The sequence below is a fragment of the Cibotium barometz genome, chromosome 23, assembly GCF_041138505.1.
Source record: "Cibotium barometz isolate CiBa-2024 chromosome 23, ASM4113850v1, whole genome shotgun sequence".
In the NCBI taxonomy this organism is placed as follows: domain Eukaryota; kingdom Viridiplantae; phylum Streptophyta; class Polypodiopsida; order Cyatheales; family Cibotiaceae; genus Cibotium; species Cibotium barometz.
The window spans coordinates 49,288,844-49,316,693 of record NC_141068.1 but is presented as its reverse complement, the minus strand read 5'-3'; the positions used below and the strand labels follow the sequence as shown (position 1 = coordinate 49,316,693).

Here is a 27,850-nt window from a genome sequence, read left to right as displayed (position 1 = left end):
CACCATTTGGTGCACGTGGTGGTAGAGACTTTTACCCTCATGCTAGATGGGAAGTTTGGATCTTGTGGTAGAGGTCAATGAGGTCAATGGCAACCACAATAGCAAAATATACATGGCATTGAGTGCCATTATTGTGGTAAACTTGGACACATGGCTAGATATTACTGCAAAAAGCAAAATGATGCTCATGGTGGTAGAGCATAGCATGGAAATTATGCATCATCTAGCAATGAAGGACACATAGATCATTTGTTTGCCACCATGAAGCATGTGATGAGTACTATGACATCTCGCAAAGAGAGTGATGACATATGATACATGGATTCAGGAGCATCAAACCACATGACATGCCATGGAGAGTGGTTTGATGATATGACGCCAACACAAAATTAGGGTTATGTTGCTATAGGTGATGATACTCGGCATACCATTACACATGTTGGTAGTGTGCCATTGAGGATGCATGATGGCAGGGTGAAAACTATGTCTAAAGTATTGTATGTGACATTGATTACAAAGAGTTTGGCATTAGTGGGACAAATGGTTGAACAAGAATTGCAAGTGAGATTTAATGAACATGGTTGTTTTGTGGAGAAATTTAAACATGGTTGCAAATTGATTGCTAAAGGTCAAAAAGAAGGAAGATTGTTCAAGCTAGATGATGCAAGCATTCCAAAATTGAAGTCAGCCATGTTTTCTCATAGTCGTGGGATAGCGCCAGACATTGACATTTGGCACAATGGATTGGTCATGTAAACATTCAAAAGCTGAAATCTATGTAAACAAAAGGCATTGTTGGTGGTCTACCTAGATTCAAATATGATGGAAGTACACATTGTTGGTGGTCTACCTAGATTCAAATATGATGGAAGTACACATGTTTGTGATGCATGCCAATTTGGGAAACAAGGAAGGTTGCCATTTCCTAGGGATAGTCAAATGACTAGAAGACCACTTGAGGTTACACACAGTGATATATGGGGTCCCACACAAATCCAATCAATAAATGGGAGAAGGTATTACATCACATTTATTGATGATTTCAACAGGATGACATGGATTTATTTTTTGAAAGAGAAGAGTGAAGCCTTGGGCAAGTTCAAAGAATTCAAAGCACTTGTGGAAAAGCAATATGGACATTGGATTAAATGTTTGAGGAGACAGATGGTGGTGGAGAATACATCTCACATGTATTTGATGCATTCTTGAGAGACCATGGTATTAGAAGGCAACTTACATGCAAGTATATTCCTCAGCAAAATGGAGTTGCTAAGAGAAAGAATTGTGTGATAGGTGAAGTGGCAAGAGCACTCATGAATGAGAAGAGTATTCCTTTGTATTTTTGGGCAGAAGCATGTGCCACAGCGGTGTACATTTTGAATAAGACACCTACAGCTACCATACATAAGAGTACTCCTGAGATGAGAAAGACAGGTTTTAGGCCAGACATTGGACATCTTAAAGTTTTTGGATGTATTGCCTATGTACATGTGCCAGATAAGAAGATAAGGAAATTAGACCCAAAGGCTAAGAAGTGCATATTCATTGTTATGCACAAGATAGAAAGGCTTACAAATGTTATAATCCAGAAACTAAATAGGTGCACATTTCTAGAGATGTGGTGTTTGATGAGTTGGCAAGTTGGTACAAAAACAAAGATGATGTTATGGTGGATGACATAGATGTAGATGTGTATGTGAACTTGCCAAAAGAGAGTACTACATTATCTGGGCCTAGTGAAACATCATGTGGAAGTGATAATGGAAGTCCATGGTCAGGAAAGTTGAGACATGATAGTGTGAACACAAGTGAAAGTGCTATTGATAAAGGCAAAAAGAAGGTTTAAGGAATTGGCATAACAGGTTATGAGTCATTTAGCTCGGAAAGCTTAGATAAAGAACTTGGCATCCCAGTCTTACGTACTCTAGGTGTAAGGCAAGAGAGATATGATTCTCCACATGTTAGAGCACAGGGTGTACAAAGTGATTCACAGGTTTTGAGAAGGTCACAAAGGATTAGGTATCCAGTGGAGAGATTGACAAATGATGGGTATGCAATGCATTATGCATACATGACATCAATGATAAAGCATGTGGAACCATCATGTTTTGGAGAAGCTATTGGAAACCATGTCTGGGAGAAATCAATGGACAAAGAAATGGATGCCTTGGTACACAATGACACATGGAACTTGGTTGCATTACCAAGTGGAAAGAATGTCATTGGTTACAAATGGGTGTATAAAGTGAAATGTAAGTCGGATGGATCAATAGAAAGGTACAAAGCAAGGCTGGTCACAAAGGGATATGCACAGACACATGGTTTGGATTATGATGAAACATTTAGCCCCGTACGTTCTATGTTGATGTTATAGGAAAAGAATTGAAAGTGATCCTTCCCAACATCCTTGGTGTGTTTGCGGATGTTGTGAAGTGTATGACACACTTGACCAAAGCCTCATCTAGTTTATCTACATTGCACTTTATAGATTACTTCACCAGTTGTCAGGTCACAACAACAAGAGATGTGGCAATAACTTGAATCACATCTTGGTTCTGTAAGTGAAGCAAACTCTCACCTCTTTCGATTGAGCCAATTCACCGTAAATTTCATAGACTATGTAAGAGGGAGGGATCAATGTCATTAGATCCCATACTTGCTGTGGGTGAAAATCTCAAACATCTTTTGCTCTTGTTCCCTGTATGATGTAATGGTTCTCCGAGTGATTCTTTGAGTGGAAGCCTCTATGTCAATGAAATTCCCCTTATGACATGCCTTCCATGTAGCTTGCTGCAAATTGCTCTCTACAATGTCACCTACATAAAACATGAAATATAGGTAAGTAAAATGGAAACAATGGAAAGGGGGGATTATTTGCAAGATGTGGACTCACGCGATCGAGCTTTGTTCCATGATTTTGGAGTCATGTCCATATCCCCCTTTAGGTAATGTAATGATCCTGGGATGTATTCTATTTTCCATAGTTTCCATTGTCCTTACTTGGAAGATAACAAGAAGGGTCATGTGGGAAATTTGGCCATATTGACTCAACTAAGTGAGGGTAGAAAGAAGAAGGTGAGAGGGGTTGAAGGCAAGTTTTGTACGTGTGCCACAGGGATAAAGATTCATTATCTTGGATTGCCTTGACACACCACCAAGTTGCAAGTAGCATTAATAGGCTTAGGACCATAGAAAGAAGAAGCCAAGTAGTTAGAAATCTCAACCATGATGCCTAGCCTTGTAGATGCTTGACATAAAATAGAGACCAATAAGATATCTTTATATTACCATAAAAAGATCCACAAACGGCATAGGTGTGGAGGAGATGAACCGAAATTTTAAAAGAAATCCATGGCATTTTGACTTAGTCGAAGAATCTCGAGAGGATGTGCATGGCATGGAAATCATTATGTAAAGTTGAATTATCATTCATGTGCGATTCACGACATCCTTACCTAGTTAAAGAAGAGAGGAGATGTGTGGCATGGAAATCAATATGTAGATTTGAATTGGCTTCCTTGGCGTTCATGTTGTTAACTTGTCAAAGAAGAGAGGAGTTTCCCTTGTAGATCTGCAATGAATGTAGACTTTAAGGGAGGCATGCTCATGAATGCTACGCACATGTCTCATAAAAAAACATTTTTGTAAGATTTCTTTCTAGCATTCAAACCTTGGAAATAAAAAAGATGCTTTTCATTAAAAAAAATGCTACAAGGAGTGTTATTACTAGTATTTCGATGCCCTATTGACTCAAATGCTACCTTGGGAATTAATTAATGCTCGTTTAATGCATGCATTTAATTAATTCTTAAGGCTAACCTTTCAGGTGAGTGTACCCCCAAGGTACCTTAAATACCTCTTCCACATGTTATAGAGAGAAACATTTCAGCTCCTCCTATGCATGCCATCACCCTCAATCCTCTTCCCTTACTTCCACCCTCAACACCTTGCATACCCACCCTTCTCCTCCACCTCCTCCTCTAAAGCCTCCATTATGGCCAAACACGACACTTAAAGGACTTTCCTCTACATGGATAAAGAGTCAATAAACCCCAATGCCCATGAGCTTGCTCCCCGCAGAGAGAGAGAGAGAGAGAGAGAGAGAGAGAGAGAGAGAGAGAGAGAGAGAGAGAGCATCTACTAAAGACCCAATGGGCCTATGAGACCAAAGTGATACAATAATGTCCATGGCATCTCTCATCATGGAACACAAAATAAAATAATACAAAAAAACTCTCACTGGAGTGATAAAAAAATGTCCATGCAAATCTCATCATGGAATACAAGGAACATGAAACATGAAACATGAGAGGAGTATCAGCCCCTAATAGATGGTATACCACTCTCCAATATATCAAACATGGGTCTAATGTGTGTGTGTGTGTGTGTGTGTGTGTGTGTGTGAGAGAGAGAGAGAGAGAGAGAGAGAGAGAGAGAGAGAGAGAGAGTGCCACCATACACAAATCGGAGCTCCTTTGTAATGAGAAAGAGAGAGAGACGAGGTATGGTCACATGAACGAATGTCCAAAACTTCAAAAAAGGAAGATACATATAGGTTTTTTCCTTTAAAAACTAAAATAAAAAATCTTACAAAATCAAAATATTCTCATGTAATTAATTCAAGAAACTGATTTCAACATTTTAGTTGCCTATAGAGCCTAATATATTATATATTGGCTCTACATTCTAATCAAAAAAATCTTCCAATTTACTGCACTGAAGAGAAAAGCATAACCATACATATCTATCTATCTATCTATTAACCATGGACAACCAAGGCACAAGGAGAGGAGACAAAAAAGAAATCCTGGATTTCTAAAAAATAAGAGGAAAAAATCCCTTCCATTGACCCTTTGTATTTCGATTGATCCTTTGTATTCCGATTGACCCTTTGTATTCAAAAAAGAAATCCTAGATTTCTAAAAAATAAGAGGAAAAAATCCCTTCGATTGACCCTTTGTATTCCGGCTTCCATTCCTGTGTTTCGCTTCTTCATGTCTTTTACATACCGTAGCAACGCGCCGGTTGAGTACTAGTTACATATTAACCCCATGGACAACCAAGGCACAAGGAGAGGAGAGAAAAAACAAATCCCGGATTTCTAAAAAATAAGAGAATTCCTTCGATTAACCCATTTGGATTCCGATTGACCCTTTGTATTTTGGCTTCCATTCCTGCGTTTCGCTTTTACATACCGCAATAACACGCGGATTGAGTACTAGTCTTCTATAATTCATGGGAAAAATACATATGGGAGAATTTGTGAGAATTGATGGACCTTACCAAGTTCAAAAACTCTATCACAACTTGTTGACGATGCAATAATCTTTTTTTTTGGGAACAATAAAGTATATATATTAACTATTGAAAGTTAGACCAACAACATATATCACACCCATACCCGACTTTCTCACAACTACTATCGCACATCCACACTACTCTACTCCTTTTTGATCTCGTTCAGAATTTTACAAAGGAAATCCCATCTATCATTCACATAAAAAATTGGATTGATCCCAAGAAATCTGCTATCCTAGCAGTAAACAAGCCTCCATCATAGCCGCAGTAGTGCAGCCCCGGGGAGACTGTTTCTCCAGCAGTCCTCTGTGTTTTGACCACACCTTAATAGTAGGTCTTGTGCCAACCATGTTCTTATTAATAAAAGCCACAAATGTGTGATCCACTTGCTTTTCCTTACAGTACCATCTCTGTGTTTTGGGCCCAAATCTGGGGGGCCTTTTCTTCTCATCTAACATCTAAACTGCAGCTAGTCCACATTAGGGAGTAACCCCAAGTATGCAAGAAGCTCAGCCAATATAAAGGGGGCATCATTATGAGATATTCCTTTGTAAGTTCTGAATCAGCACATCCAATTCCACAGACCAGATTTTATTTACATTACAGAAGGACCAACACATGGAAACACGTTTATACATCAACTCAGAATCTTGCAGTCCTGTGTAAGTAGACTTCAAAAAAACAATGTCATTTCTGCTGGTCCAAACTTCCCATAAGACGTAAGCTCTAATAATTTTAAAAACCACTCCACTGCATTTATCATTAATTGGCCATTTCCCAAGAAGCCAATCCTCCCAAAAAATTTGTATGTTTAAACCCTTTTGTATCCACCTTGTCATCTTGCCCTCAAGTGCTTCTTAGGGCAAGGCAGTCCCAAAATAGATGCTTACCACTCTCCAGAGAAGACCTGCATACACCACTGGCCATGTTTCTTCTTTGCATCTTATACCCCATAGGAAGTGCCCACATACAGACCTTCCACAACAAAACCTAAAATTTTATAGGCATCTAAGAATTCCATAGCACATGCCATCTCTTTTTCCAACTTGCCACACTCCACTTTACATTCCATATTTTGTTACAATACATAGCATTAGCATCTCCCTTCCTCATGAGAGCATAAATGTCTTCAGTTTTTCCATCCTTCAGTTTAACACCATTAGACCATGCCCAATTCTTGATCCAGACTGAAGTATATGTGGCTGTGGAACATAGCTCACTCTGCACAGCAGCTCTAGCACCTGCATCATCAAGACTCTCTCTTTTCTGGTTAACTGAAATTCCAGGGATAATGCATTTAACTCTTTCCATCCAATAGTATTCGTGTCCCAACAATCAGCTAGGTATCTAATACCTTTGTTTTTAAGGCACTTAGCCACCTCAATATATCCAATGATGCAAGAGGAGGGTCGAACTTTTGAGTCCACCATAACCCAAGTGACAACATAGAGCTCCCAGATGCTCTCCCTCCACCATACCAGACCAAAAGTCACAGATTCTCTTTCCAATTGTTGCAAAGCATTTTACAGAAATCAGAGCATGTAATTTTCAAAGGAGCAGTTGAAAACACTTTGTCTATCCAAGTTAAGTTCCCCCATTTCCCTCTGGCTAAGACCTTAGTCAGTTCCACTAACTCTCTTATCATCAAGGACCAAGTGGATGATTGAGAAAGCATCCTAGGTAGCATCAAGCTACACAATGGGTGGGCAGATGTATGATACCAATGCCTTCTTCATTTTTGGGCACTCCCAATTTCTCCCAAGCCAACCATGCAGGAACTCTTTTCTTGCCTACATCATTTCTCCATAGAAAATCCTTGATAGAACCAATAATCTCTCCTTCCAGTGGCATTTCCCAAATTTAAGCATTGGGCTTAGAAACATAACATAGGCATTCTACACTGAGTTGCATAAATCAATTATGATATGAAAGGGTACTCTCAGACCTTCCCACTTCTTTTATTTCTCAGCAAACCTGTTTATGGCCCACATGACCAGTTGTTTAATGGTAGGACCCACCCCAAAGGGGAATCCAAGTAGCCTCACTATTTGGCCCTTTTGTACTACCACATCCCCACCTCTAGGGATCAAAATCATTATCCTCTGTCAAGCTTATGATCCTAGATTTTAGGATATTGCATTTAGACCCTGAGGCATCAGCAAACTCCTGATGACAACAATATTCAAGGCCATTCTCACATTGCTGTTCTCAGCTTTTAAAAATAAAAGAGAACCATCAACAAAGCATTGAATGACTAGCTGCTCACTATGTTTGAGTTTTAAGCCAGTAATCTTGCCTTCCCTACAGGGCAGCTCAAGTGATAGGATCAGAGGATGAGAAGCAATAGCAAATAGTAGAGGGGCTAGAGGGCATCCCTGTCTGACTGACCTATTGATTTCAAAGCCTCCTACTATTCTTCCATTAAGAAGTACATTAGAAAAACCACCCTGGGAAAGAGAATAGATGCAAGTTGCCATTCTGATACCAAACCCCATTCTTTCCATCACTCTTGCAATGAAAGACCATTGTATCCTATCATATGCTTTCTCAAGATCTAGTTGCATCATGATACATTTCTGCTGGGTTTTAATGGCCACATCTCTTCCCAATAAGCAGCAAAAATGTTGTCATATATGGATCTACCTTTAATAAAGCCATGTTTTTTTTTGAGATGATTTCTTGCAAGACAGGGGTAACTCTGATAGCAAGCACCTTAGCTAAGATTTTATACATCACAGTCAGTAAGGTGATAGGCCTCCAACGCCCAAAGCTGTTTGCAACTCAAGTAGTCTGTTTGGGGATAAGTTTCACTAATCCTTCTTTAAAGGCTTTGTCCCAATAACCAAATTTGAAGGCTTTCTTACAAATGTCAATCACCATCTCTTTTAAAGAGGGCCAAAAGGTAATAAAGAATTCAGTTGAGAGACCATCCCACCCAGGTGCCTTTTCCCTACCCAACTTCAGTAGAGCACACCAACACTCATCCATCTCAATATCCCTTTCTAACCATTTAGCTTTATCAGAGTCCATTTTCTGGTTAAGAAGACCAAGCAGCCTGTTTTTAGCTTGAAACCTCCTCAAAGAGGAATCTTCTTTTAAGCTCAAAGTAGACCCCAAATATTTGACCCATTTCAAAGCAAGCAGTTTGGGGTCATTTAAAGGAGTGCCATCCTCATCTAAAATGCACCCCCCATCACTATGTCACTTTTATTCTTGGAAAGTTTAAAAAACTTATTGTCAGGTTTCTTTTTATTACTGAAGAGGCTCTTTCTGGTCCAATATTCATGTTCTGTAAAGCATTTATCTTCCACCATTTGGATATTAGCTTGACACTTAAAATATAGCTCAGTGTCACTAGAGCCCAACAGTTTGTCTTTTCAATAGCAACTCTTCTAGAAGAGCAGACCATTTTTTTTTCTCAACTCTCCTTTCCTCAGCTCTCAGTTTTCCCACAGCCCTAATGATACCTTGAATCTCATTGGCAAACTGTTTCCAAGAGCCCTTAGCTCCATTTCTCCTTTTCAAGTTATTAATAGCTGCTTCAATATATTCCACAAAGAGAGGGTCTTTCAACAGTAAATTATTAACTCTCGATTTCCTAGTAGGGTAATGAGATAAGTCCAAACCAGACCCATCACAGTGAGACCAATCCCACATTAAAGGGAGATGGTCAGATAAAGTAGAGCTGTAATCCACAGTCACCCTGAAAGTGTGAAGCACCCAGGCAGCTTGTTGACTAAAGAAAACTCTATCAATTCTTGATGAGGAAGAAAGACATTGCAAACTAAAATATGTGTACCTTAGCTTATCTCTCCAGTCCCCAAGATACCAGCTACTATCTTTAAGTCCCAAGCCCCTTCTAAGATCTTCTCACTTCCCTTTTTCCTTCCCTATTAAAATAGTGCTACCACCACTCTTTCTACCATGTTGAAGTCTCCTAACAGAACACAAGGTACTTGGACATTTACACCAGTAATCCAATCCCACATGCAACTCCTAACCTTGTGATTATGAGCCCCATAAATATTAATGATCCATATTCTCTGACCATCAAAAGTGATCTCTACTATCAAAATCCTTCCCTCAAGATGGTTAGCTATAATACTAGGGCTGAGATCCCTCTTAACTATGGTCATCATAACCCCACTAAAACCTGACTTGACGCCACCATAAAATATATCCCATTCCCCAAAACAGTTCATCCTTGAAATGTTGCTAGAAATATTATGTTCGTGGACAACTAGAACAGATAAGTCCCAGGACTTCACTAGATCCCAAAAAATGCTATACTTCTTTCTGTCTTTAATCCCTTTCACGTTCTAGGTGCCTCCTTTTAGCTCTTTATGGTTCATCATGATAATGGAGTTTCCAATACCATTTCCACTTCCACACAGTCCCTCTGACTAATCTGAGCCAGATTAAGCTCCTTTGTAGCTTCACTATTAGCTTTATCAGGGCATTGATCAATCAACAAGGAAGTATCTATCTCAAGAAGTGGACTAAAGGGGATAGAAAAAATTATGGAATTCTGATTCTCCCCCTTCCCATGCCTCCTATTCTCATAGCTTCTATCTACTATTCATAGCTTTCCTAGCTTCAGCTTTACTCTGCCTCACATTGGCTCTAGACTTGACTTTATCCCATCCTCTTTCCTTCTCTTTCTCCCCGGAATCTAACATCACTTCCTTCCCCTTAGGACCATCTTTTTGAGACTCCAACAGATCCTTCTCCTTGTCAATTCCTCCCCTATACTCCTCTTTAAGATCCTCTCTAATGATCACCATAGTCGGATAGTCTTTGGCAATATGCCCAAAAGCCCCACACCTGAAGCCCCACACTTGAAGCAAGCTCCAGGGAATGCACCAAAATTGAGACTCAGTTTTGGTTTCCCTAATTGCCCTAAGTCAACTTCAACAGATTCCGGAGTTTTAATAGAAGGATTCCATGTAATACATACACTATTCCCTTGTTTTCCTCCTACCTCATCACCAGGGACAAATAGCACCGGACCCAGAGATTGAGTAATATCACGCAAAGCAGGTCTTAGCCAAGCGGGTAACCCTATCACCTCGACCCAAACAGGGCAGGCGTTTTGCAGACTTTTATTAACATCAAAAAGAGGGTCGAAGGGAAAGACATGAATTAGCCTTTGACCAAAGAACAAAGGGCCCTTGGCAAATAGTTCAGTCACAAATTGCCCTTTGATAAACAAAACAAGATAGAAAATCTTAGAAACAGCACAATCATGCAAGATGGATTCCTGCAACCATCTACCTAGTCCTCCCTTCGAGACAGAGGTTTTCCAGGACAAAACAAGAACACACTACACATAGAGAATAAGCCTACTTGGCTTCTGATGAATTCCTGGCTTAGCTTCAGGCATACCTTCTCTTTGACTTGATTACACAGACGTTTGTTAAGCCAATTAGGGACACACTTTCTTTTGACGCAGACCGCCTTAGCCTCCTTACCTCTTGCTTCATTTCCTCCTTAGCCTCAGGGTCCCAGTCTCCCCATCCCGTCACCCCTTGATCTTCATGAAGGAGCCAACTACTAGAGGCGACTGCCATGCAAGACGCGATATGCCAACCACCCGACGGCGTACACCCTGCATGCACTCCCACGAGCCGATTACTAGAGGCGACTGCCATGCAAGACGCGATATGCCAACCACCCGACGGCGTACACACTGCATGCACTCCCACGAGCCAACTACTAGAGGCGACTGCCATGCAAGACGCGATATGCCAACCACCCGACGGCGTACACACTGCATGCACCCCCATGAGCTTAGGATTCTTGGAGTTAAAAAAGTTTTTAAAAAGCCTCCACGATGCATGCAATAATCTTAATTGGTCGCATCGTAATTAAAAGCGTCTAGTCGCTTTTCATTGTAATTAAGCGTCTTGGTAGCCTGGTTATGACAGTTACAGTAATCGCTTCTCTAATTGTTTCTTAGAAGCGTCCGCTTATCCGCTGTCCTTGCCCTCGTGTGAGCGCGAGCGAGAGGGATGGGTGGCCATGGCGGTCTGAACATTTTGCCGCAGAAGCGATGGAACGTGTACAACTTCGACAACAGGGAAAAGGTACGCAAAGACGAGGAGGCTGCAGCGAGGGAGGACCATATTCGCCAGCAGGAGCAGAGGCACAAAGACGCGGACGCCCGCCTGACAAAGCTCAGAGAAGCCGCCCACGCCAAACGAAGAGGGGGTGACCCGTCCCCAACAGACCCCAACAGCAAGCAGTCCGATCACGCAGATGAGACCCTAATCAAGCGTTCCGATCATGCAGATGACATCCAACACATGAAGCTTTTCGAGGGCCTGGTCTCTTTCCAAAGAGTCCAGCCCGGAGTCTCAGAAAGCAAAGAGTTTAAGGGGTCCAATGAAGTGGACAAGAAGATCTTTAGAGGAGATAAAGAGCTTGAACGGCTCTACAAAAGGGCCACCAAAGAAGCCACCAGAGTGGGCAAAGATGGCGTTGAAGCTGACGATGAACATTACAAACTAGGGTATGGTTGCTTGGGTAGGGATAAGAAGAGACCCTGGTACCTCACGAAGAGTTCCTTAACAGATGAACCTGAGTCTGCTGCATGTGATGGAAATCAACTCGAAGGTTCAGGTAAGTGCATATTGTTGTCCCATAGCCCTGATTTCCTAAATGAGGTCGGTTTCGTAAGATGTGTGTGATTGGTAAAGCTCTCCGAGTTTCATTTATAGGGAATCCACCTTTTGTGAAGCAAACACCTTGTGAATAAACTTGCAACAATATTTCTGACACTTCCTTCTGTGCTCTATATGCTAGCCCTTTGCTGTGTGACCTGATTGGTAGCCTGAAGCTTGGGGCAACGGCAATGCCTCTATATATGCCCCACTTCATGACCACTGAAACATCTGTTTTCCTCTAGTGGGTTTCAGCTTTATCTGGAGATAAAGGTTCAGTATGTGCTTGCTTTGAGGAGTCTTTTAAGTCTGGGGATGTTGGAGGGTCTGCCTTGCAACGGGCTTGTACTCTTGTGCTAATGTGAGTGCTTTGTCAAAGATGGCAGCTTTGGAATCGAAAAGGGGAAGAGAGAATAGCTCTCAAGGCTCCCATTTCTTTGGCCTTATCGAAGGCATGTTGGCTATGGTCATTGACTCCTCCTTTGAGCTGATGTATGAAGGCACGGTCCACAATGAGTTTCTTTTTTATTGTTGTAACTCGCGCGAGAAGCGCGTGAGTGGGTGTGCATCGCTTTGACCATGAGCACAATTAAACATATCGGCATTTAATCACAGCCATTAAGCAATCCACAAAGCTGAAAATAAAAGTTGCACAACGGACACGACATGGGCCGACCCCCCCTTGGAGTATTTCATTATCCAAGGAGAAACATAACATGTACAAGCTTTGAGGGCCTTACTCTCCGTAACATGCGGAAGCTTGGGGGGAGATCGGGAACTTCAATGCTCAGAAATCAGCACACTTGTCGCGACGAAATTAATGCACAAAACTGAATGTAGATGTGCAGAAAAAGAGAGAGAGAGAGAGAAAGAAAGAAAGAAAGAAAGTTATATTAACGTCCACAGGAGGCCGAATCCGACCTATGGGACAAATCAGATACATCCATTTACATTCCACTCTGGGTATCGATGCCAAAGAGAGAGAGAGAGAGAGAGAGAGAGAGAGAGAGGGAGAAGAGGACACAGTATTGGGTCCCGAATACCCTCAGTAGGGCACCCACCACGAATGGTGTATTTGCTTTTATTAGAATGATGCAAAACTGAAAATAAAAGACTGAACCTGAACCTTCTTGGCCGAGGAGAATCCTCTGCCCTTGACCTTCAATCCTTCACCCCTTTGTGTTAGCTTCTCCTTGGTTGTCTTGGCCCTTTGATTGGCTTCAACACTTGGTGAAATATGAGATGAATGGAATGATTTATGTCTTGGGTATTTATACTGTAACACGCGGAAGTTGTGAGAGTCTTCTTTCAGCCCTAAACACCACTTAGAACATGCTGATGCAAAAACGCATACAGAAGAGAGAGAAGAGAGAGAGAGAAGGCTGGAAATTCAGTATATTCATATGGTACAAAAAGGTACATAGGTTCTACAGCCATACTTGAAAAGGTAGTGAAATACCCTATTCTAATCCTAGTCCAGACCCACACCCAAAGGGGGAGTGAATGACCTTAACTATGAGCATCTGTGCCTTTATATAGGCTCTTGGACAATAGGAGTGCTGGCCGATTGCTGGTCAGCCAGCCGACTGGGCATATTCTCCATAAACGCAGCTCCGCCCCTATTCCATGTAGCCGACAGTCCTTTTGTGCAGCCGATAGAGCATCCCATTCCTTCTCCAAGTCCAACACTTGCCAATCTGCACCTCATGCTCCAAAATTCCTGGTTCTAATCTGTTTTCCTGGTTGCCCCTTCAGGATTAGCTCCAGAGAATGTCCATGGCAATACTTGCACATGACATCCCCCTTGTAACATGCGGAAGCTCTGGGGGTCTTCTTTCAGCCCTAAACACTACTGAGAACATGCTGATGCAAAACGCAGACATGAAGAGAGAGAGGAGAGAGAGAGAGATATGGCTGGAAATTCAGTATATATCATATAGTACAAAAAGGTACTTTTCTACAGCCCTAGGCTGTCTTCTTGAAAAGGTGAACATCACCAAAATCTAGTCCTAATGCTGGGCCCTAAGGACCCAACTCATAAAGAGTTGAATGAATACAATGATGAGCATCTATGCTATTTATAGGCACTTTGGAATATTGGGCTGCTGGCCGATTGTTGGCCGGCCAGTTGACTGGCCTCTTTTTGTCCATAATCAACGCCGTCTGGTCCTCATGCAGCCGACAGTAATCCTCTGCTCCCGACAACCTCCAACGCAACCAGCAGTCCTTCTTCATGCTTTTGCTCCAATCCTTACAGTGCCAAACAGCACTCTGTGCTCCATGTCCTAGTTCTAATGCTCTTTTTCTTGGCTGTCCCTTCTGGATTAGCCCTGAGAATGTCCATGGCATTTTTCATGCACATGACATCCCCCTTTGCTAAACTTTCTGACGGGATTCCAACTTGTTCCTTGAATGACTGTCATCATCCCAATCTTTTCCCGAAGTCCCTCCGTCATCCATCCATCTCTGGCAACCCTTTTCTCTGAAAGCCCGGCCCGGTCTCCAAAACCACTGTCTTGGTCTTCATTCCTGAGAAATGAGTCTGGCACTCTCACATCACCCCTTTGAGGATAATCCTTCCTTGGGACCATTGCCCGAGAACCTATCTGGCTCACAGGACTGCCATCCCCTCTGGCTTTGTGGAACACCACCAACAAACCTCCTGGGAGCTCTTCCTGATTCTGTGTTCCTTGCCTTGGGCTTCGTATCCGTGTACTTTCCTGTACCTTGGTATCTGTCAGAATACGCAGCGGAGATGATGACCAGATCTGGGAACACTAGAGCAAAACGCATGCAGAAAAAAACAGCACAAGAGAGAGAGAGAGATGTAGGCGTGTAACTCTGCTCTATATACACAAGAAAATCCCGGGTATGATACACAAGTGGTACGGGGGCTGGGGGCCTATTTATATGCCCCCACATGAGCAGTTGGCTTGCTGAAAAAAGGCTCCACGACTGCAGCATGAGTCGGCCAGCAGCATGCATCCAGTCGGCCAGCACCGAGGGTCCACGACTGGTCAAGTATAGTCGGCCAGCACCTGTACACACATCCTGATGTAGTCGGCCAGCAAATGGATCCTCCTGCCAACTCAGGGCTGCCTCCCAAGCCACAGAAAAAATGGGAAAAATAGGGGAAAAATGCGGAGAGTGGGGGAAAATGATAAAACACCTCATAAGGGCGGGCACACCCACAACAAAGGCCCTGGTGTATAAAACTGGACAGGAGATGGCTTCTAACACCCCCTCTCAGCTCCTGGCTGTGAAACCAACCACAGGGAGCTGGGGTGCCGCCTGAGCGAATCCTGAGAGAGCGACTTCGTGAAGAGGTCCACCGTACTGTCCTCCGCTGAACAGAACTCTAGCAAGATGTCATCAGCAACGATCTGTTCACGAACAAAGTGCCTCTGGATGACCATGGGTTCCTCCAGTGGAAGCCCAAACCTGCAATGCAACCTCTGCATCCTCACCACCTCATAAGCAGCATCACAAACAGCCCGGTACTCTGCCTCTGTGCTCGACAAGGCAAAAGATGACTGCTTCTTACTGCTCCATAAAACTGCTCGTGGGCTTGAAGTAGATCTCTCCTCGTGTCCGGATCTCCTCCCCAAACCGAGTCACTCCAACCGTGGAGTCGGACTCCATCCAACAAACCCCCTCCTGTGTACAAGAGTCCATGATCCTTCGCATGCCGCAGAAACCACAGGAAACGCAATCCTGCCTCCCAAAGAGTCATCCGCAACCAACTGCCTCATCAGGAAGCTTCCATCCAATCTGGTGTCCATCAACCAGATCAATGAACCATTCTGCTTCTGAGTCAAAGAGGCATCACACCGCTCACAAGGATCAACACCTGTTACAGTGCAAATACAAGTCCTGGAAACCTTATGAAGACCACGCAAGGCCTTCTGAAACCTGTCAACCACCCCCTCTGAATCCGGAACCACAAAGCCTGGAGAAACCACCTCCTTCTGCAAGTAATCAACTGCCACCTGCCTGCCTTTCCGAAAGGTCCCCGTGGAAAGAACATCCTCATCTACTGGAGGTTCTTTGTTCCGAACACGACGAGACATCAGAGCATAAGTTACCTGTTCAGTTTCCTCTGATTGACGAACACAAGAACTACCAATATCAGTACCGGACAGTTCCTACCAACTGCTGCCATCTACTGGTAAGCTATCCACCATCTGGTCCCAGAAAGCCTGTACCTGCAGCGTATCCACACTTAAGTGGCCATTACCAGACTGCCACTCATCACAAACCTGAGGACCTGGGAGAGAAAGAAAGAAAGAAAGAAAACTATATTAACGTCCTTTAGAGGCCACATCTGACCTATAGGACTAATCAGATACATCCATGTGATTACATTCCACTTCGGGGGCAACAAAATGAAAATAGAGATAAAACTAAAAATAGTTCAAATTCCCTACATGACCGTAGGAGAATCCTAGATAACATGAAGGATTTCTCTAGCAGCTACTCTTCATTACTACCATGTTTGGTTGTCCTGAAATCTGCAATAACAGCCCTACCTCTACGGTAGACTGTCCATTTTCCTTGTTTCCTTGCTTTGTATACTTTATTGAGTTCTTGTTTCCTGTTTTTTAGTTGTGTGGCTGTGAGAGAGTGCTGAAAGCTTGTAAACTCCATTCTCCACTCCGCCTTCCCAAACCACTTGGCCTATTGCTTTGTCCCGGAGAGGCACAAAAGCTGGAGTCTTCATGATTGCTGTTGAGGAATCTTCACCCTTCTCGGTCTTCCGCTTGGGACACTGCCTCCAATAGTGGCCTTTCTCGCCACAATCATTACAGGTCCTCTCTGCCTTCAGTTTCTCGCGGTCAGTGTCGGACTTCTTCTCAGAAGACTTCTCCGATGAAGCCTTCCCTTTGCCCGAGTTACGGCCTTTCGATCGTTGGCCAGTTAAGGCCTCCGAACCTCCACCCTGAGGAGGGTTCGTGAATCGTTCCTCCTGGTCCAGGACCATGGGCACAAGCTCCTCCCACGTGATGGTGCTGAGCCTGCCACACTGGTAATCAAAGACGAGTAAAATGCTGAGTACGAAGAGGGCAAGTGCGACAGCAACGTTATGGCCATGTCCTCTGACGATATCTCCTTCCCAGCCTGAAGAACCTCCTGCTGAAGAGCCTGCAGCTTGATGCTCCCGCATCGTCGACGACTTTGCAGGGCTCATAACCCGCATCTGTACTTCCAAGGAAATCCTCTTCATGGGCGATACCCTGTTGTAAAGAGAAGCCAAATGTTGCCATATACCTCTGGCCAGCGTCATATGCTTTACATGATTGATGTCACGTGCACACCAGTCAGGTGTACAGTGACATGGCATCATATTAGCATCACAGATATCATCAGGCATTTTACCAGCATTTATCAGGCATTTTATGGGCATTTTACATCAGCCGACTAGTATTTACACTATTTTATGGTATGAATTATACAGTCGTGGACATATAGTAGCTGGCCGACTGTAGCAATACTGGCCGACCAGCATCAGTACCCGCCTATAAAGGGAAACGCATCCTCATCTGTTGATCATGCGTTTTCAGCCTGTCATCTCAGCATTCAGCATTCCAAGCGCATCATAGAACCATTCAGCACTCAGTCCCTCAGCGTTTCTGCTCCAGGAAGGCTGAGAAGTGTAACGCATCATCAACAGCACTCATCCTCAGCAAATGCAGCAAGATTCAGTCCAGATTCAGCCCTACAGGTCTGCGTTTCATCATTCCATCAGCATTCAGCATCTGTTCCCAAGCCTCCCTTCAGTGTTTCCTTCCCAGGAGACAAGGGAAAGAGTGGACAGCAGTTCAGCCCGCATTTACAGCATATAGGCAGCATATTCAGCAGTACAGATCCATTTGGATCTCATTGTAACATCATTCATTCATCTAATATAGTTGCATTGCATTGACACATATCTGTTTGTCTCTTAAACATCATTAAGTGCAGTTTAGTCAGACTAAGGTTGTGATTACTACGGTCGAAGCCTCTACATGTCACATTGGCGGGGAATGTCACGTGCACACCAGTCAGGTGTACAGTGACATGGCATCATATTAGCATCACAGATATCATCAGGCATTTTACCAGCATTTATCAGGCATTTTATGGGCATTTTACATCAGCCGACTAGTATTTACACTATTTTATGGTATGAATTATACAGTCGTGGACATATAGCAGCTGGCCGACTCTAGCAATACTGGCCGACCAGCATCAGTACCCGCCTATAAAGGGAAACGCATCCTCATCTGTTGATCATGCGTTTTCAGCCTGTCATCTCAGCATTCAGCATTCCAAGCGCATCATAGAACCATTCAGCACTCAGTCCCTCAGCATTTCTGCTCCAGGAAGGCTGAGAAGTGTAACGCATCATCAACAGCACTCATCCTCAGCAAATGCAGCAAGATTCAGTCCAGATTCAGCCCTACAGGTCTGCGTTTCATCATTCCATCAGCATTCAGCATCTGTTCCCAAGCCTCCCTTCAGTGTTTCCTTCCCAGGAGACAAGGGAAAGAGTGGACAGCAGTTCAGCCCGCATTTACAGCATATAGGCAGCATATTCAGCAGTACAGATCCATTTGGATCTCATTGTAACATCATTCATTCATCTAATATAGCTGCATTGCATTGACACATATCTGTTTGTCTCTTAAACATCATTAAGTGCAATTTAGTCAGACTAAGGTTGTGATTACTACGGTCGAAGCCTCTACATGTCACAATTGATTACCTGTGGTGTGCAGTTGAGGAAAATAAACGAACGGACCCTTTCCTCAAGATATCCTTCCAACCCTACACAACCTCTGCATCTGTCTCTTGTCCTTTGCCTTGAAATTCTGGATCCACGACAAATGCAGCAGCCTCTAATGCAGAGTGATACTCTGTCCACCTGCCTGTCGCAAGACGAGATAGCTCCTGTCTCCTACCCCCATCCAAAGTCTGTAGAGATAGGATTCTCTCAATCATCCTGTCCATCCCCTCATACACCTTGCCAATGCAAGGCTCATCTGCATCAAGAAGCTTCAACATAAGAATGATTGGCCGCACAACCTGCAACAATACCTCAACAGTGTCATCAAGAACAATGGACCTGCATCGAATACCTGCCACTGAGGTACGCTCTCGCCATGCATCCCACTCCTCACAAACTACAAGCTGTCTCAAATGATTCTTCACTTCAAAAAGACGCTTTAGCATAAGGAAATTATATGCAAAGCGTGTATCTGAATACTTTAAGAGATCCTTTGGGGATCTCTGTCGAAATACAGCCAAAATGTAGTGGTGGCGAGTGATAAATGAAACAATGTGATTGCCCATTTCAATAGAAGGCTCCACCCACTGCATCTTACCAATATCTTTGAGGAGATTGTTGAGCCCATGTGACATGCAAGGAGTGAAGCAAATATGTGGGTACCTATCCTCAATGATCCTCCCTGCTGCCCTGTTTGAGTTCTCTCCATCAAAAACAAACTGGATGACATTATTGGGACCCACGTACTCAATGGCTTCACTCCAAATATTTGCCAATCTCTCTGTAGTTTTGCCCGCCTCTGAATTGTCAATAGCTTTAAAAAAAAGCTACATCCTCTGGAGTACGCAAGGATACCCTGAATGGAGCGGCTCCTGGTGTCACTCCAACCATCACCCATGATAGTGACGCCACATCTACGCCATACATCCTGAATGGGTCCCAAGGCATCCTCTATGGCCGTCCTCTCTGTGGCTAGAAGTGTAGTGCGCAATGCCTCGGATGAAGGTGGAGCATAGCCAGGTCCGAAAGAAGCAATCTCCTTCACCATATCTGCAAAGTATGGGTTGCGGGCCTTTACCAAAGGAACATTTGCAGCATAAAAAAACCGTGCCACTGATGCATCTACTTGTGCCCTCCTCCCAGGGTGCCATGATGCCACAAGACTAGCCTGCACTGGACCTCGTGAAGCCTGGGTCTAGGAAGCATTTGTTCCATGTGCGGATGGCTGTGGAGCAGCCCCAAATAATGGGTTAGATGCACTCGCTAAAGATGCCACGCCTGCAGGTGTAGCTGATGATGATGTACCTCGAGGATCAAGAACAGAGGGCCGACTCCCTGTTGCATCAAGTCTATCTGCAAGTGCCTGCAATCGTATGATATCTGCTCCTGACACTGTAGGGCAAACAGAAATGCCTTTGCCTCTAACCCCCAACAAATGGGCTCGCACACGATCCGTGCCTCCAGTCTTAATGGATCCACAAAAGTGGCACTTCCACTTGCGTGACCCTCCTCCTCTTGCACTATCATATCTGGACACAAGATCCACCTCATTCCACCAAGGGGATTTGTTTTCTGCATCTATGCCACGAGGAGATGCCATTGAAATTGATAAATGGCTGAAAATTAAAAAAACATGCAAAATGCCCTTGCATGAGACATAAGTAAAGTGTCCACAAAGTGGAAAAAAACGCAGCAAACTAGAATCTCCAAAATCCAATGTTCATTGCGTAAATTTTAAATCTTACCTGCTGAGTGCTCAAGACTCGAGAGTCGAGTGCCACCCGAGCAAAAGAAGGGGCCAACTTGCCAAGGCCCAAGAGCCTAGAGGAGGGGCCAAGAGGAGGTAGGGAGAGTGTGCACTGTGGGGCAGCCAAGGCTCAAGGTAGGGAGAGTGTGGGGCAGCCAAGAGGAAGGGTGGGGTAGTAGGTGGAATGGAGAGTGTGGGGCAGCCAAGGGGGCAGCCAAGAGGAAGGGTGGAGTGGTAGGGAGAGCACTCAAGCAGCGCAGGCGCAGCCAACGAAGCAGGCGCAGAAGCGAAAAAGAGCCGTACGCTGGATAAAAACGGCCGTCGACGACTTAGCGAAGTGCACTTTTTCCGGAACGCCCGGAACGTGCGTTCCGCCCTAGCGTTCCGGCGTTCCGACACGCGTTTCGCCACGTTCCCCGGCAAGTGCTCCGTTCCGGCTCCCGTTTCCATGTTCCGGGCACACCTTGCGCTTCGGAGCGGCGTTCTGGCGTTCCAGGAAGGCGGAACGCCGTTCCGCGGTAACTATGATTTATAGGGACTTTGGAATATTGGGCTGCTGGCTGACTTTTGGTCGGCCAGCCGACTGGCCTATTTTTGTCCATAATGAACGCCGTCTGGTCCTCATGCAGTTGACAGCAATCCTCTGCTCCCGACAGCCGCCAATGCAGCCGATAGTCCTTCTTCATGCTTTTGCTCCAATCCTTACACTGCCAAACAGCACTTTGTGCTCCATGTCCTAGTTCTAATGCTCTTTTTCTTGGCTGTCCCTTCTGGATTAGCCCTGAGAATGTCCATGGCATTTTTCATGCACATGACATGTCCCTTCTGGATTAGCCCTGAGAATGTCCATGGCATTTTTCATGCACATGACACCCCTCTGCTAAACTTGATGACGGGATTCCAACCTGTTCTTGGATGACTGTCATCATCCCATTCTATTCCCGAAGTCCCTCTGTCATCCATCCAATTTTGGCAACCCTTTTCATTGAAAACCCGGCCTGGTCTCCAAAACCACTCAAACTCTAAATAAGATCTATGCATCTGTTCCATCCAGTCCCCAATCTGTTCCTGCCCTGACTTTGAACACTGTCTTGAAAACCTATCTGGCTCACAGGATTGCCATCCCCTTTGGGCTTTGTGGAACACCACCAACAAACCTCCTGGGAGCTCTTCCCGGTCTCGTGTTCGTTGCCTTGGGCTTCGTATCTGTGCACTTTCCTGTACCTTGGACTTGTACACCTTCATATGGGACTGAAACAGCGTTTAGCCTTGCTGAGCTTGATGCTCTGATACCAATGTAACACGCGGAAGCTCTAAGAGTCTTCTTTCAGCCCTAAACCCCACTTAGAACATGCTGATGCAAAAACGCATACAGAAGAGAGAGAAGAGAGAGAGAGATGGCTGGAAATTCAGTATATTCATATGGTACAAAAAGGTACATAGGTTCTACGGCCATAGGCTGCCTTGAAAAGGTAGTGAAATACCCTATTCTAATCCTAGTCTAGACCCACACCCAAAGGGGGAGTGAATGACGTTAACTATGAGCATCTGTGCCTTTATATAGGCTCTTGGACAATAGGAGTGCTGGCCGACTGGGCATATTCTCCATAAACGCAGCTCCGCCCCTCTTCCATGCAGCCGACAGTCCTTTTGTGCAGTCGACAGAGCATCCTAGTCCTTCTCCAAGTCCAACACTTGCCAATCTGCACCTCATGCTCCAAAATTCCTGGTTCTAATGATATCTAATCTGTTTTTTTGGGCAGCCTGCTGGGCTCTGGCCGCTTGCATTCCAGGCTGCCCAATGGGCTAGCCAACACTTTGGGCTGGCCCAAGGCAAGCTGGCTGCCTGGCCAAGCCCTCTTGGGCTGGCCGACAGCCTGCCCAGCCCCTCCTGGGCTGGTGGGCAAGGGCCATGGGCCCCTTGGGGTGGCTGGCCTAAGGCCTACCCCCCTCCCTGCCCAACCATGGGGTATAATCCCCTTTCTGGGGTAGCACTAATGGATGCTTCCTTCTACTTGCAAATCCTACCTAAACAGCAGTTTGGCATCCAGTGTCATACTAGATACATAGAACCATTGACATCATGTCACGTGCATCCCGCACTTGGATGCCACGTAGACATTTCTGTACAGAAGGTGCAGGACCTGGGATGGTGAACTGGTCCCATGTGAGCCCAGTCCGGGACCAGTCAGCCAAGGATCCATCTCAGTCGTTCGAGGTCAGGTGTGCATTGTCCTGCACATGAGTCCAAGGTCAGGTGTGCACTGTCCTGCACATGAAGCAGTGCCAGTCCGTGCTGTGAGTCTCCCTCTGGAATGATGTCAGATGTTCTGTGTATCTAGTTTGCAACTGGATGCCAGACCTCTGTGGGCATATAGGTTTGCATGTAGAGATGGGGCCAGCCCATAGGGCTACCCCAGTGCGAAGAGTTGCACCCTTAGTGTGGGCATGGGGGAGGTGTAGAACCACCCCCAAGGGGCCAGGAGGGCCCAAGCTGTGCCCACCAGCCATGGCATGGGCTGGAAGGGCTGCCCAGCAGGTTGGCCAGGTGTAGGGGGCAGTCCCACACCTATGCGCAGAGTGCCCAGCAGCCTGGTGCTGTCCCAGAAGGCATGCGCAGAATGGCCAGCATATAATATAGTGTGAAAGCATTTTATTGAAAAAGACCTAGTCGTGGGGGCTTATGAAGCTGGCCGACTGGATGATAAAGGGAGTATAAATACTCCAGCCAAGAATCAATGAGATCATCTCATAATTCACCAAGTGCTCAAGCAAAAAAGGGCCAGGACAGCCAAGAAGTTGCTAACGCAAAGGGGTGAAGGACTGAAGGTCAAGGGCAGGATTCTCCAGCCAAGAAAAGGTCAAGTTTCTGTATTTGTTTTCAGATTTACATCATTCTAATAAAGCAAATACACCATCCGTGGTGGGGCACGGCCGCTTCTATCAATAGTGATGAAGTCAACCATGATTGGCTGGAAATCTTTGCTACAGTAGACACCCTCCCTGATCACAAACTCGGCACGCAATTCATGCTCCCAAATGGCCATACCCTCCATGAACCCTACAAAGCCATTGCCTTGCTTAACACCCTGAGTGTAAGTGTAGCTCCACGTGCTGACCTAGTCACAATCTTTTGCCATGGGAAACATGGGTCTCTCTAGGCAAACCATCTTAACCATGCCAAAATTCAGTTGCCTAGTGGAAACCGCATACAAAGCCTTGGGTCCTTTACAAAAACTATACATAGTGCATCTAACCCATTGGCTCTTGTAAGTTGTATGTGGTCCCAACAGATGAGACAAAAGAGGCAGTCATCCTTGGAGGAAGCTGGGTCCAGAACGCTACAAGTACAGTCAACCCAATTGACAACACAGCTATCCTCAAGCTTCCCCAAGGGAAGGTAACACAATGATCCTCTAGGACAGGGAGTGCATCAAATTTGATCCTTTGCTCCTAGCAACTGCTTCCATAAAGGGTTCAGTTTGTGCGTTAATTCCATCGTGAAAAGAGTGCTGATTTTCTGAGTTTTGAAGTACCGATCCTTCTCCGAAGCTTCCGCATATTACAGTGGTATCAGAGCTTACTTCAAGGACAAAGATTCAGCAAAGAAAACCAGAAAATTTTTTCGCCCGTGTGGTTGGTTTTTAGACGCCGGTGGACTACCCCTTTCGGAGTGACTCCTGTCCCTCGAAGGACGGTTGGTTTTTAGCCTCCGGAAGCCTCCGGAAGTCTCCCACACAGATAGTGGATGGTCAGATTGCGTTCCGGAAAGGAATTGCATTTTCCCGCTATGGCGAGTTTCGGCGACGAGAGAGAACCAGAACCATGGGACCATAGTGCACCAGGCAGCCCAGCTAGGGCACCCGGCTTGAGTGTCACAGACATGTTCTAGCAGATGATGCGAGCAATCGCAGACCAGACAACCAAGTTGGATGAGCAGAAGGCGCGGATTTTGGCTCTGGAGGAGCGTTCTCGCTCTCCAGCGTCGCGTTCTCCATCTCCTCCTCCCTCTCCTTCCGTATCCCAGATACCAGATCCTCGTTCACAGGGACCCTCTCGCGGGGCCACAGCCGCAGCCAAGCTCCTTGCTTGAGATGCAGATGCGTGCATTGGAGATTCGACAACGAGAAGACGACGCCATGAGACGAGTGGAACACGAGCGTTACCTCAGAGCTTTGGACGCCAGATTGACACCGGCGGCGCCCTCGAATCATTTTCCCGAGAAAATGAATTTCAGTAAGTATAATGGTAAACTCGATCCCACTACTCTTTATTCATGGTTACATTAATTTGAAGCTTACTTTGCCGCAGTTAGGAAAACAGATATTGACAAAGTAATCTTAGCCAGTTGGTACTTGGAAGGTGAGGCCATTCCTTGGTGGACTCAGTGGGCTCATGCCCACACCAGAGCAGGTATGGTAGCTTATGTGTGGGACGAGTTCGTCCGTGACCTTAAGCAGCGGTTTCTACCGCCCCACTACCTTGAGCGACTCGAAGACGAGTTCAGGGGTGCGTGTCAGAACGCGCAACCAGTCCTTCAGTTTGCCAATAAAATTTCGACCTTGTGTCTGCAATTAGGCTTATCTGATACGGACAAGAAAGGGCAATTTTTGTATGGCCTGGACACGCAAATCCAATGGGAGGTGCGTATGTTTAGGCCAGCCACCTTTGAGGACGCACTCTCGCTTGCACAGAGTGCAAAAATGAAACACAATGCTGGCAAGCCCAAGACTTCCCAGCCGGCTTCTCCCAAGGCTAACGCCTCGGGGGGCAAAAGCCAGAACCAGACGGGGTCTTCCCCAGGACAGAGCCCGGGAGCCTCTGGCTCCAAGAACTCGAACAATGCGTCTAAGCTTACTCCAGACCAGAAAGCGGAGGCAGGCAAGACAGGTGGCAAGTTGAGTGCTGAGGAGCTTTCTCAGTACAGGAAGGAGGGTAGATGCTTCTTTTGTCACACAAAAGGACATACTTCTCGGGATTGTCCGAAGAAGCCTCCAAAGGCCGCCGCCGCCTCCACAGCTTCCGTGGTGAGCACAGCTCCCACACAGACCCCAACGGCTACCCCTAGTTCTTCAACCCCCGGTGCTTCAGTTGGAGCAATTATTAGCCGGGAGCTCGAAGATAAGCAGAAGGGCGCCCATGACCAGGAGTATGAGCGCAACGAATTGCTCAAGTCCTTTGGCTACATAGGTGGCCAGAGAGTCGTTGTCTTGTTTGACAGCGGGCAGCACGGAGGATGTGATCACGGAACAGGCCGCTAGGCGTGCCCGTTTCGAGTTGACTCCGGTGGACAAACAAGTTGAGGGTTTTAGCACAGGTATGACAACGAGCGTCAAGTATGAAGCTCTAGGTGCTAAGCTAGTGATTCAGGGCATAGAGTTTGTGCGTGACTTTATGGTTGCCCCTCTTGTAGGAGCAGACATAATTTTGGGTATCCAGTGGTTTCACAAGTTTCTTCCTGATGTCAAGTGGGACAAGCACACGTTCCAGATAGATCGGAATGTGACAAACACCCCGGTGACCATTAAGTGTGAGCCAGGTATTCCAAACTTTCCGCTCATAAGCCACTTGTAGGCTAAGCGAGCAGTCAGGAAAGGCGCACAATGTGCGATGATTTACATCCAGACAGCCCAGACGGTGGCCAGTGCTTCCGAGAAGTACTCGGTTCTCCATGAAAAGTTCCAGAAGATTTTTCTTCGGGACAGTCTCCCTCCCCAGCTCCCCTCGTCCAGACCGGAGGATCACAAGATAGACCTCCTCCTAGGCTCGGAACCCCCGAGCAAGTTTCCACATCGCCTTTCTAAGGCAATGGAATCGGAGTTGGACCGCCAACTCCAAGAATTGTTGCAAGCTGGCTTCGTCCGCCCCAGCGTGTCACCATTTGCAGCACCGATCTTGTTTGTCAAGAAGAAAGATGGGTCTTCTCGGTTGTGTGTCGATTATCGTGCACTCAACAAGCTGACTATCAAGAGCAGATTCCCGATGCCTCGAATTGACTATATTCTCGAGAGGCTGAATGGAGCTAAGGTGTTCTCTAAATTGGATTTAAAGAGTGGGTACCACCAGGTACGGATTGTAGAGGGGGACATCCCCAAGACAGCCTTCCGTACAGAACGGGCCCACACTGAATTTGTGGTCATGCCATTTGGATTGACGAACGCCCCAGCTACATTTAACTGCATGATGATGCGTATTTTCCGGGAGTTGATTGGAGAGTGTGTGTTCATATTTCTGGACGACATACTCATATTTTCAGCTACAGTTGAGCAACATGACATTGATGTGGAGAAAGTCCTTAGGTTGCTGGAAAGCAACGAGCTCTATGTCAATGAAAAGAAGTCAGAATTTTATCTGTTCCAGGTACATTACTTGGGATATATAATTAGTGCTGAAGGCATTCGACTTGATCCGGCTAAAGTGGTCGAGATTGTTAACTGGGAAGTACCTCAGACCGCTTATGACATTAGATCATTTGTGGGTATATGCCAGGCATATTCCACCCACATTGACAAGTTTTCTGATCTCTCGGCAGACCTCACCGATCTGCTAAAGGGAGTGAAAACAAGAAGGCAAAAGATTCGAATGACTCCACGAGCGTTGGAGGCATTCCAGAACCTCAAGGTGGCTTTGTCAGAAGCGCCTTGTTTAGCCCTTGCCTCGTGGGACGAACCATTTCAAGTGATCACCGATGCGAGTAACATCGCAATTGGAGGTGTATTGCAACAGAATGGTCATCCGGTAGCTTACATGTCTCGTAAGTTACTGCCCGCCGAAAAGAACTACTCAGTCTATGATCGTGAACTCCTAGCAGTTATACAGGCCTTGAAACATTGGAAACATTTCCTGTATGGCCGTGACTTCGAGGTTCGCACTGACCATCAGGCATTGCGCTGGATTCAGACGATGCCAAGTGCACAGTGGAGTGATCGACAATACCGCTGGAGTCAGATATTCCAGCAGTTCGGTGGTATGATTGAGTACCTTCCAGGAAAGGCCAATCCAGTGGCCGATGCTTTGAGCAGGAAGGGACAAGTATCTGCGATTCAGACCACTAGACTTGACCTTGTTGGTACAGGACTAGAAGACATGAAGCACACGTACGCGGATTCCGAGGAATTCGGTACACCAGGACCATGCCATTTTCTGATACGCGATGGTTGGCTTTTCTACAAAGGCCGACTATGTGTCATGAAATCATTCCGGGCAGCTCTTCTCCATGATGCCCATGACGCCATTACAGGTGGTCATAGGGGCATGAATTCGACTCTGGAGAAATTAGAACGGCAATACTATTGGCCAAAGATGAGGCGTGATGTGTTTACATATGTACAACGCTGTGACATTTGTCAAAAGGTGAAAGCTCCTCGTGGAAAGAAG

The 27,850-nt window shown here is 45.5% G+C and overlaps 1 protein-coding gene across 1 annotated transcript in view; it reads left to right on the top strand.

The window, feature by feature from the left end:
- The first annotated feature begins 11,230 nt into the window (after window positions 1–11,230).
- Window positions 11,231–27,850, top strand: part of LOC147626043 (uncharacterized) — a 38,325-nt gene continuing 21,705 nt past the window's right edge. The window contains exon 1 of the mRNA XM_086817607.1: window positions 11,231–11,919. Within this exon, the coding sequence (XP_086673733.1) occupies window positions 11,310–11,919 (610 nt within the window). The 5' untranslated portion in view covers window positions 11,231–11,309. The remainder of the gene's footprint in view (window positions 11,920–27,850) is intronic.